The sequence below is a fragment of the Gavialis gangeticus genome, unplaced genomic scaffold, assembly GCF_001723915.1.
Source record: "Gavialis gangeticus isolate Ggan-Ray unplaced genomic scaffold, GavGan_comp1, whole genome shotgun sequence".
NCBI lineage: Eukaryota > Metazoa > Chordata > Crocodylia > Gavialidae > Gavialis > Gavialis gangeticus.
The window spans coordinates 8248760-8261041 of NW_017729011.1; the positions used below are offsets into that span (position 1 = coordinate 8248760).

Genomic DNA, 12282 nt, shown 5'->3' on the forward strand with positions numbered 1-12282 from the left:
CCCTTTTTCTCATTCAGTTGTTACTGCGTTGGTGGCAGGTCCTCTTTCCTCGACTTCTGTTGACAAAGCTATCCAAGATAAAACTACAATGGTATGGATCCTCAGCAGGGTATGATGTTCCTGCTGAGTTGCTGATCTCCTCATACTCCTTCTTTAAATGTTTAGGCTCTGCCTACCACTGCTATGCTCCCTGACTCACACACTCTGACTACCCTGCTCCAGAGGTCAAATTGCTGACAAACTGCACTCACCCCATGCTCCTCTTTGGTCAGGTCCATGCCGAACTGGGCTGGCCCAGCAGTGAGTACCATTCTCCCTAAAAATGGGGGGGAAATGACTTGGACAGCAAGTGGGGAGAGGCCTGGAGGCTCTCTTGAAGGAGGGCTGACCAGCTCAGCGATGAACTTCAGGGTGAACACCTCCACAGGAGACACTTCATGCTGCAGAAAAAGAAATGCACTTTTTGCTCTGAGGCCATCAGCTGCTAAGCCTTGACACCTAAGTATCATAGCACCTGTTTGTTGTGGGTGCCTCCAGCATCAAAAGCCAAGGCTCTTGTCACCTAATCCTTTGTGGAACATGATGCCAACACAGGACTGTGGGCAGGGAGGGAGTCAGAGCACGCACTAGGGACCGTGCTGTCGAATTATTCTGCCCTCTGCTCTATGGCAGCTCCCCAGACTACCTACTGCAGGTAATATGCCTGCTCTCCCCCGCTCAGGTCTGGCTCTGACATGACTTGATTACCAAATCTCCTTGTATCTTACATGACTACAGGTACAAGCCAAGGGCTCATGAGCATGTCTTCAGTAACTGCCCAAGAGCTGCGATTGTTTGGCAGGCCGTGGTCTCTAGACATCATGCAAAATGGTAAGAGCCCATGACACAGACCTCAGCACTGCTGTGGGAAGCCTGTCTGTCAGCAGAGGCCTTGGGACAGGCTCTTACCAGCTGCCCATAGTGACATGGCACTCCTGAAAAAGCTGAAAACAAGTGTGCACTGCCATGCAGGGAACCCTCGGTTCTCACCTTGTGCTGGGCACCAGCCATATGCACACTCCCATCACCCAGGGGAATGAGGGTGAGTCCCAGGTGCTTCAGAATCTCCAAGGGCTCCGTCCTGGTGTCATGAAGAGGAAGCTCAATCCCGCTGAGGGAACACAAAGGTCAACAGTCAGGGCTACTAAAACACAGGGTGTAGTGCCGCAGCACAGGACCCAGTGACAGCCTGTGGGACCGCTGCTCACCTGAACAGCGTAAGGCGCTCCGTCCCCAGTGATGGCAGGTGCTTGTGGGTGTCACGTATGGTGTAAGGGAAGGTTGGGTTATTGGGGAAGAGGGTCTGAGCACTGGGGCACGATCGGGTAAAGATCTCCTCTTCCTCGGCAAGGCCCCCGTGAAGCATCTGCAGGGAAAGATGCACCTCCATTCCCATTGCTCCCGGGGATGGTACACACATGGTGCTGTGGGATGGGTCTTATTCTCACACAAACTACAGCAAAATTACAGAGCCTGGGGCATCCCATCACCAAGCCACAGACACACAGTTAATGGGCATGGGCATGTGTGCATTTATACACCACAAAAAGCAAAGGCTAAACTCCAGCAAAGCTCTGCCGTCCCTGAAGGAGAGCTAAGGCACGATGCTTTGCCTTCTAAGGCAGGAGCAGGCACAGAAGAAATTACTGCTGTGCAATGAACACACAGCAGGTCTCTCTGCCTTCTACCCTGCCGTAATTTGTCTGTCCATGCTAACAATCTTACCCAAACCCTGTGATGGTAATGCCACATCCCTTCCCTCCACACTGTTCCACTGACTGTCAACCCAGGCCTGAGGCAACTGTGCCACAGGACAATACTCTAGATGTTACCAGCACCTTCCACCATAGTACCACCACACTTCCCTGTCTCTGCTGAAAAGCCCCAGCCAAAAACATCCCAAAAGTCCACGAGACTTTTTCTACAGCACCTCACACAGGAGGCTCACAGCCCTATCACAACCTACCAGCATGTGCCCACGGCACACCGCTCTGAAAGAACCCCTGCCAAGGACCTCCAGCTGTGAAGATATTCACAGCTCCAAACTCTGGAAAGCTGCTCTTCAGGCCATAGCACGGTCCAAGGAACAGCACAATGGAGAGACTACTCAACTTTTTGCCCTGCTAGGTGACTTTGCCTACCACACTTCACATCTTGGTGCCTCATTGGTGGGGCAGGGAAGTTCCTGATGTGGATAAACTACTTTCTTTGCATGCAAGCTTCATGGCAATGCAAGCCAATTGTGCCATGGAACTACATGCGTGGAACTACATGGTTAAGCTGCAGTTTTCATGGATGACTAGAGCCCTTTAGAGAGCCAAGCCTGCACGACTCTCACTCTGCCCCAAGTTCCAAACCTATACTGACTTTCTCCCCTGAAGACAGTCCCGTGCACAGGGCATGCTGGACTCAACCATAAGCTGCAGCAAACCTAACTGTGCCCCTGCTGCTTTGCTGAGCCTGAGGCCAACGTACGGTCGTATTCCTTGGGCAGGGGGGCCGGGTGGTGGAGAGGGATAAGGGCAGCAGGTGGGCCTCTGTGGTAAAGATGTAATCGTCAATGTCTAGAGGCAGATCTCGCTTCTCTGTGAAAAGCAAGTAGAGGTACTTAAACATCTCGGCCAGGAAAAAGGAGTCCATCCTGCATGACAAACAGACATGGTGGTTAGAGGCTGCATCTGCTGCAACCAAGGAGATGAGAATGTGCGCACCCACAAAGATTTATCTGCAGCCCCAGGGGTCTCTGCAGAGGACACTGCTCCCCACTCAACGTTTACCATGCCCCATCATGACAAGGGAAATGTGGGAAACACATGAAATACTGAGGCCTCTGTGATCTCCCTCTGCCTTCACGCCTCGCCCATCTTCCGATTTCATACAGAAGAACCACCAGTCAAGAAGGCTGTGCCACTCCACCCCCTCCAGACAGAATGTACAAGGAGGGGACTGCTGCTTCTTTCTCCATCACCTAATACCGCTTGCCCTGCCCAAGGACAACTTAGGTCCAAGAGAATCAAGCACTACTGTTATGCTTGTCCTATCCTTCTGTTGGCTCTCCCATGTCAGTCAGGACTCAAGGGGGGGGGGGGCCTCTCTAGATATACCTCTAGGATCATGCAAAGTCACAGTGCTAGAAAAGCCTGTTACGTTGGGGAGTTCCAACCCCACAGCATTGTTTTCAGGAGCAGGATGGCAATTACAGCCTTTACCTCACTCTGTCAAGCTCTAGAGGACAAAACTACTTTTAGTCACCTCAGGGCCTATGCACGCCAGGGCAGAGCAGGTGGATTTAAAGCACTGTCCTCTCTAGACACAGTTCGCAATGCTCCTAACGCAATACTAATGTGTGGTCAATGGCAAGAGCAGGGAGAGGCTGATAAACACCTCACTTTGGCATCCCTGCAGTGTGCTGAACACTGGGAACACGCTGGAACAGCTGAACATGTGTGCCTGGGTGGCTTCACTGCCCGCCTGCCAGGCTGGTGCAGCAAATGCCTGGCATCCTGAGTCAGGAAGAACTTTGTACACTCATCTGCCTGGCCTGCGTTAAGAAGAACTCTCATCCCCTCTTTACCTAATGGGGGAAAGGAAAGCCCAAGGAACTGCATGGGCAAACCCCACCCCACCCAACTAATGGGCAATGGCTGCAGGCACCACCCATGCATATCTATTTAGTCCATTCCCAGTACAAGTACCAGTGGTTTACCCAGCCCCAGGACTGTGCAAGTGCTGGGCCTCTCCCACCAGATACCAGCCACGTGCTCGCCCATGTATGTGCCCCCTGGCTCCATCCTGCTGCTACTCCATATCACCCAGGGTGGGACAGGGTTTACCTATCCTCGTGTCGGCCAGTCCGCACGTCCTGCACCGCCGCAAAGCCGCACTCTACCCGGGCATGCCTGTTCAGGCTCTCTATGATAGATTTGCCCACATGGAGGTAGTAGGGGTCCCGAGTAGCCTTTGAAAGGAAGTAGAGGAAGATATTCCACACCACCCAAGTTGTTCTACCCACACTAAAGTACCACCACACAGGCATTCTGGGTAAGGAAAGAGGACATCATGGCACGCTTACAAGGGGGACAAGAGGAGTCCCGTTTGTAAAGGGAGTCCAGCCACGCTCCCTTCCCCACTCCTCCTCAAGGCTGAAGGAACTTAGCAGACCTTCCCCATCTCCACCACTCATGCAGGAATCTTGGGTGTCTAAAAAACATGACCAAATCCCATTCCCCAAGCACCCCAAGACAAACCAAGCACCTCCCTGTCCACCCTTAGCTGACAGGCTGCTACCAAAGGCTGATGCTCCCTCTGGCCTTTAGTCCTCAATGACAGCACCGAGCCCTCTTGTCTAAGTCTTCCTTCCCTTGCAGGCACTGCAAGGCTGTGTCACCTTGTCAACAGTTAGACATGGGAAGAGACTAACCTTGTACAAGAAGTAGGTGCTTTCTGCAAACTCGGGCCTCAAAGGATGCTGGGCCCAGTACACAGCAAAGTCTGACGTGAATGCCTTTGATAAGCAGAGAGAGAAAACATGGTGAGATACAAGCCGCCACTGCCACAGCCTGCCATTAAGAAAGATGCAGGAGGTAGACTCTGAGGCTCAAAGCCATGGTCTAGAGAAGAACACTGCCCTGGGACACAGGTATCCTGAGTTATACCCTCAGCTCTGCCACAGGTGTGCCAAGTTGCCTTTAGCAAGCCACTTTGCTGCTCTGTGCCTCCATGTTCATCTTCATACAGTACAGGCACTATTTACCTGCCTTTGTAAAGTGCTTGGAAACATGTTATATAAAGCAAGGCAGCATTATTATTATTACCCAATCTCCCTCTCCACCCTTCTTGCCTCTGGAAAACAGAACAATTTTGCATTCAAATCATGCTTCACAAGTTCCCAGAGTTGCATAACGCCCCCCTGCCATCTGGCATGGTGTTTTTGCAATGCTGGTTGCCTATGGACTCCACCTTGGTTTGTTCTATACCAATGAGAATGAAAATGATCCTGGTATCAGGTTTAATTCCTCTAAATCTTCCCCCAACTTGTAAAAGATTTCAGACTGCACGACCCAGGAGGAATAGCCAAAGAAAGTAAAGGTGAGAGGAGATTTAACCAAAGTGGGAAGAAAGGGAAAGAAATGCAGGCCAAGGATGGTCACAGTAAAGGCAGCTGAGAAGGGAGAGGTTTGTGTTTGGCTTCCTTTTTCCATTTAAGAGACAAGGGGAAATATGCACATACCTTTCAGTAGTGAAGCCTGCATGTGTACTGAGAGAGAACAGCATGCCCCCCGCCCAACATTTCTAGCCAAGATGTCAGCCTTCTTCAAGGCACGGTTATTTTTCTGAGAACAGCGTGTCAGTTTATCCAAAAAAGGGTCAGCACTAGTGGTCACTTTGCAGCCCTGCAAACCTTGTCTAGCAAGGGCCAAGTGACAGGTTGGTTTATCAGCGAGGTCCATGGGCCCAGTCACTGCAAATGTATTGGCCATTCTTGATCCAGTTCCTTCACCTGTCTCAGCTTCCTCTGTCCTTAGCTTCTGAGCCCTTCAGTTATGGACTGTCTTTCTCTCACTGTGCATATATACAGTGCCTCCCCAGTGGGGCCCCCATCTCAGTTGGGAGCCACAGAGCCCCAGTCAAATACATATGCCATTGCTCAGGCAGCCCTATTGTATAGTTTTGGTGTAGGTATAGTAGTCTGTCTACACTCTATGCCTAAGTCCTCCAATCCTCTCCACTTCTTACATAGGGCAATGCTCATCCTTGCTGTAGAAAAGGCAGAATGCGGGAAACAGAGACAGTCAAGGACCCAGAAGGTCAGCGGTCCCATTACAATATCTCCCTCCCACAATGATATTGACCCTGCAGGCCCCCCACCCCTTCCTTTCTCAGCAAGGCTATGCCCCTGCCTGTCTTTCCCTAGGAGGCCTGCATCCCAGAACCTGGGAGCGCCCTTCAGACACTTCAATCTTGGAGACATGAGGAGGGTGTTGGGAGTCCCGCTCAGATGGTGCAAGAGTTAAAAGCACAAACAAGACCCATGGGTCCCCTGCTGCACAAAGGGCTTCCTCTACACCCACCAAGGTCAGTGGTAGTCTGTGCTCATCAGTGGACTGGGGACTTTCCTTCTAATCCTTTTTATGGAAGCTGAAGAGATGATACAGGTTCAAGAGCTTGAGCCATGGGCCACTGGCACCCACAGAAGAAGCTGGAATACCACACCTGTTTTCCTCTCCATCTGGCTGTCTCCTGGAGGTTCATAATCCTTTCACAGCCAAGCCAGTCACTCACTCCCCAGGGCAGAAAGGAAACAACGTCTGAGTTACAGCATTAGAACACAGGAAAAGATGCCTCCCCTGTGGCAGGTATGGTTGGCCAGAACGCTGAACACCCACAGACCAAAGGCCATGTCCGGAGCAGGACAGACTTGCGGTGCTGCTCACATGCTCACCTCAGGGAGGAATTTGTGCTGCTTGGTGACCTGGTATAGCATCTCATGCGTCTCAATAGCAGGCTTCAAATCCCCTCTCAGCACCTAGGAGACAAGCCCTTTTCTCACCACACACACAGAGACAGACATAAGAACGTTCTCAGAGGAAACAGAGGTCTCAGAAATATTTCTGGGTCATAGCAGGTGCAGTCTGTGTCCCACAGGTGCACAGGATCTACCCTATGGAGTACCTTTACCACAGGGATCAACTTGCCATATTTTGGTCCAGCATTTGCTTGATGCCTGGAGCTATAGGTTCCTGTTCTATGACTTGGGGCTCCTAGGCACTCACATAATGCACCTAAAAATAATCTACCACTCCACAAGCTTCCTAGCAATTTTAGCAATGGCAGAAGGTATGTAACACATGTCACTAACAGCAGCTCATCAACTGTGTGCACTGCCCATCTGCAGCAAGGCAACGTTTCCCTGAAAGGACCAGTGTGAGGAGCAGACACCGAAAGGCCTCCAGTGTTGACCCACCATTTCTTGGGACCCCAAACCTCCCTCTCATAGGTCGAAAGAAAGGGGGGTCAGGCGCAAGGCACTGGGCACATGGCACAGAGGGCAGGGTTTGTGGTGCAAATACTCATCTACGAAAAGCTGGCTCAAGAGCCCAGCAACTCATTTCCCCTCAGTATTCTCAGTGTCCCACAGACCAGACTCAGGATTCCCACAGCTGTGTCCCAGCCAAAACTGCACACTATTTTTCCTCCTCACCATGATCAGTGGGTCACAATCCCATCCTCACCCCAAAGTGAGGTCTGTATTTTTATAAACAAACCATCGTTGCCAGTCTTATTTCTGCCCTTTCTCTGTACCAGTCAAAGTGAAACCCATGAAGCATCTGAACAGAGCCCGGTCAGAGTCAACGGTTTGTTTTTACCTGGCAAAGCCCCACACCGCACAGTATAAACCAACCTGCCATACCCACAGCAGCATTACCTGTAGCCCAGGGAAGAAGGCCAAGAGGGAGTCCATCCAGCTCCGAATGCTGACAGTGGGGTTGTGCATATGGACATTCAGCAGGAGCGGAGGCTGGCTGATGTACTTCATTATGGCCACGTAATGCTGTTGAGACACGTGCGCACACACTCTGCGTTAAGTGAACAGCAGGAATGAGCTCTTTATCAGTCCACCGAGAGTCAGCAGGGTACTAAGAGATTTACAAATCCCATATACAAATAATTAGTTATGAATGCAACTGCTCAGCTAGGCACACCACTAATTTCCAAGAACTAACTGACGATTGCCCCTGGAGTCTCATCTCTGTTACGCAGGTGCAAGTATATCAGGCACAGGACACACTGGGGGCACCTCCAGGCATTTCGCACACTCCTCAAAATGACCCTAGCTGAACAGACCAGGGAGCAGCTCTCTCCCAGTAAACATCTTCACCTTTGGGCCCACTGCCACACACAGTTCATTCCCCATGTTATTAGCCAATGGAGGAGAGTTTGCTGGCAGCTGCAGACTAATACACAAAAAGGACTATGAATGCTGCACAAACCTCCCTGCCATTTCTCTCACAGAGGATGCCAAGCTCTCTCTCCTGTCAACCAGCCATGCAGGCCCTGAAAAGGCATTCACTAGAAAGCAAGCAGCCATGGGTTTGTGGGAGACTGGAGAAGGAAGAAACGATGCACTTCCTCCCAGAGCTGGCCACAAGTTTCTACCAGCAGAGACGGATGAGGAGGTGCCAGGGGGGTGGGGGGTCGGCTGGCCAACTCTCACCCCCTGCTGTGTCCCTGGAATGCTGCCACCTTGGCTTCCTGCTTGCTGCAGAGCACAAGCAACTGGATTCATTCCATGTCCCCTAGTGACAGCAGGCATTCGTGTGAAAGGCAGGCGCTGCAGATGGGCTGTACTGCAGTGGGACTTCCATACCTGGGTCAGGCTGGCTTCGTGCCGTAAGACCAGACCTTCCAATCAGAACAGGCAGATTGTAGGGCAAGGGCAAGACTCCACAGGGAGCAATAAAAAAAACTGGTAGGCTGTGTACTTACTGCATTGAACCTCTCCAGGTAGGTGTCATCTCCAAGCAGGATATAGGCCTTCATGAGGTACTCATAGTACGAATCTATCCCAGCACCGACCCCACTGTCTAGGGCAAAAACATCACATTAAGCAGAATAGAGGCCCCTTACCCAGAACTGCCTCCTCTGCCAAACATCACCCAGCTAGCCAGCTGGCAGTCTGAAGAGTAGGATGTTGTTAGAAAGGGCTAGTTTTCCTCTAGGAAGGGAGGGTCTTTATGCATTATCCCACGCTCCCCTAGCCCCCAAAGAGAAGCCCACAACCTACAGAGCAGAGGTGAGTGACAGTGGTCAGTACATCTCTGCTCCAGGCAGGTCCAGGAGCCTGGAATCATTTGAGCATCCAGCCCCAAGCCTGTAATTTGCTTACCCCTCCGGACCCAGTCTCCATTGTGAATGTTAATGACCGTGCCCACCAAGTTGTTCCCTTTTTGGCGCTTCTCCCAGAGGACGTCCAGTGCTCTCCGGGCTGTGTCCTGAAAACAGGGCCAAAGGAATGGACAGAGAGAGAGAATTCACTCACTTCATGTGCATGTGACAAGTCGCTCTCTCCACCTCTCACCTCCTCCCATCATACAACACACCAGGGACAGAACGACTGAAGCATTTCTAACACTTTCAAATCAACTTGCCTTTTGAGCCACTCCAAAAGCAGCTGAAGTGCTCCAAAATGACATCTCCTTAAATTAGGTGCTATTTTAAAGCATTTCAACGCCTGTCATGTATGTAGGGCAAAGATGGGCAAAATGGCAGATCCAGCCAGTAGCTGGACTCCTTTTCCCAGCAGTCCCTGCCTGCACTGGCCAGGGTTTCTATGGAGACTGGCCCCAATATCACTGGCAGGGTGTGGAGCTGTTCCAGGCCAGGGCTGGGATCTTGAAGTGGATCCTGCTCCAGGCCTGGGGCTTGCGGGCAGTGGATCCCAGCTCTGCCCTGGCTCTCGACCATGCTGTCACCATCACAAGATCCCAGCCCTGGAACAGCTCCCCGCCCAGGCACATGCCCTGTCAGTGCTGCTGGGGCTGGTTTCCATGGAAACCTTGGTCCCATGCTGTCACAACATTGCCTCTTCTCCTTGGAAATTGGCTGCAGCGATATGATCGGGGGCTGCTGGGAAACAGAAATTGGCCACAAGCCCAATCTGGCCCGTGGGCTGGACTTTTTCCACTCCTGAAATAGGGGCACAGGGGACCCATAGATGCTCCACAATCCCACAGTGCTCCACACTCCCTCCTCCTCTGTGCCTGGAGAGGCAGTGAACAGTCAACAAATTGAGTGACAGCTGTAGATTTCATAGCCACAGGTCCCAGCTGCTCCAGCAACTGGGGTCCACCACCACCGATAATCAGGCTCTTCAGTCCCAGTCTCCACTACCTCGCCTCTCCAGTGAGAGGGGGAGAACTTAGGTAGAGAGGACTAGGGCTGGAGTGTCAAAATCCTGAAGTGTCCACTGCTAACCCCTCCCCTTCTCCCTCTGCCCCGGTTGACATTTCCAGAGATGTCCTCCACCCCTCCTAGCACCCCTGCTGTAAACCTGTGGCTTCAATTTTGAAAGGTTCCAGCTAGGGCACCTGGGGTGGGTGAGATGACAGCCTGCACAAGAGCTGCAATGTTCCCTTTTTTATGGATTTCCAAACATATTTAAACTGCGAAACGTCTCAAACATTATTTCTGTCCACACCCAGGGGGTCATATTACTCACACAATCAGGCCACTCGGCAGGGAAGACAGACCAAGGGGTGCCAGCCTGGACCTGACAAACTCAGTGCAACCCCTTGCCCTGCCACTGACATCCTGCAAGACCCTGAGCAAGTCACTTAGGGCAGGATTCTATTTCCCTTGGCACACCTAAATGACAGCCTTCCAGCTAAGCAAGCCTATTTCCCTTTCACTGTGGAGAAGTACACAAGTGGGAGTAGGCTGGGTAGGTACAATACACTGGCTGGCAGTTACACAGCTATATGCCCATTCCAGACACACAAGTGCACCCAAGTCATGCAACCACACAGCAGTCCAGAAACCCAATAACTAACAGATGTTAGATGCTGGAAGAGGATGCCACGTTGTAGCCTCAATTGCTGAGTGAGAAAGGCACTTTACCAGGAAGCAGGAGACCCAGGATCTAGGCCCACCCTGCCCAGTGGGAGATTGACCCTGCATTTCTCCCACTTACCAGCAAAGCACTCTAAACCAGCAGCACATGGATCAGGCATTCTCTGGCCACTTCTCTGGTGTTTGTTTGAAGCTAGCTCCTTAGCCAGCCAAGAGAGAGAGAGACTCTGTGGGGCCAGGAAGAAGAAAGCAAGCCAAAGCATGTGCAGCTCAGTGAAATGGCTGCTGTCTTGGATGGCCAGACTTGCAGCTATCAGTCTTCCATTGTACCCTTTTTGCCTTTGAGAGACTCTGGGGGAAGGGAATTGCAGAGCTGATTCAGGCAGGATCCTATCAACAATTAATTGGCACAGCAGCACTAATTCTCTGTCCTGCTTGATGCAGAAAGAATGGCCGCACAACATGGAAACAGGACACAAGCAAATGTATCAAGTCCAATCCGGACAGCACAGAGTGAGAGGCTGCAGTAGCACCTGGGGGGTGGGCTAATAGTGTGGTGTTCACTCCCTTACGGGGATCACAGTCTTTGCTCACATTCAGGTGAACCAGTGGCCAGCATGGCCTGTGAAGAGGCGCTGCTGATCCTGTGCAAAGGACCTGCATGGGCACCCCAGGGTCTCCATAATAACGTGGGAACCAAATGCGATTCATTTTTCCCCCGCTCCAAATCACTTACTTCAAACACTGTCTCTTGTGTCAGGCGGCTGAGGGCAGCAAACTCCAAAATCATGGTGCCAGCACAAGCCGTGCAGGTGTCCAGCTCCGTACCCGTCCGGGAATTTGGGCTCAGGACTCCATATCTCAAGTTCACCTGGTTGGGAAGACATCCCATGCATTCACTGTTGCTAGATGCTCTCATTCATACCATCCCACACATGGCAACAAGATTACTTCCCTTGCCCAGCATCTTCCTTTCTGTGGTACTCTGCAAAGCACCTGCATGCAGCACTGCCAAACCACAGCCACCTCTGGGGCAGAGGACAGCCAACAGCCAGCCAGAAGCATGTGCATCCTAGCAAGATCTGGAGCATCTGCTCACCTCAAGGGACCTCCATCATCCACACAGGGCAGAAAGGCTTTGAGAAAGGCTTTGAATAAGTACAGTTATCTGAAAGTCCCTCCACAAGGAACCACAGGAGCAAATGTTACATATTGCAGCAAGGAATTGAAGTGCCTAACACCTGATGCAATACTCAAAGCACCACAGAGCAACTGCTGAAGAGAGGACTTTGACCTCCTTTCGCTCACACAGGGAATGCTGTAATTTCCAGGCTGCTGGGAGAGATCAACACCATTCCCCGACTTCTCACTCACAAAGCCAGTTTGTCAAGGGTGGTAACATTCAGCCTGAAGCTCCCAAGCACAGCCTCTGGATGCTGCAGGCCTTAGCAATGCCCTATTAGGGTCACTCTGTGCAAAGCCTCAGCCCCAAACGTGCCAGTTAAGACCATCCAATTTACCTTACCCTGGGGTAGGGCAGTCCGCTGGTAGTGTTGAAAGCAGGCAAGAGACGGTACCCCAGGTCCCGAGCCAAATGCAAGAGCTCATCTTTATACCATTGCAATCGTTCACCTTGCACCTTCAACATGTCGGCCATGATGTGACCCCCTAGCA

At 51.6% G+C, this 12282-nt stretch overlaps 1 protein-coding gene across 1 annotated transcript in view; it reads right to left on the minus strand.

Moving 5' to 3' along the window:
• Positions 1–12282, minus strand: part of LOC109292726 (ER degradation-enhancing alpha-mannosidase-like protein 3) — a gene marked incomplete at its 5' end in the record, with an annotated part of 33542 nt that overhangs the window by 8201 nt on the left and 13059 nt on the right. The window contains 11 exons of the mRNA XM_019510285.1: positions 252–440; positions 1030–1150; positions 1248–1405; positions 2476–2680; positions 3873–3997; positions 4460–4543; positions 6482–6565; positions 7466–7591; positions 8527–8624; positions 8927–9032; positions 11345–11479. Of these exons, the coding sequence (XP_019365830.1) occupies positions 252–440; positions 1030–1150; positions 1248–1405; positions 2476–2680; positions 3873–3997; positions 4460–4543; positions 6482–6565; positions 7466–7591; positions 8527–8624; positions 8927–9032; positions 11345–11479 (1431 nt within the window). The remainder of the gene's footprint in view (positions 1–251; positions 441–1029; positions 1151–1247; positions 1406–2475; positions 2681–3872; positions 3998–4459; positions 4544–6481; positions 6566–7465; positions 7592–8526; positions 8625–8926; positions 9033–11344; positions 11480–12282) is intronic.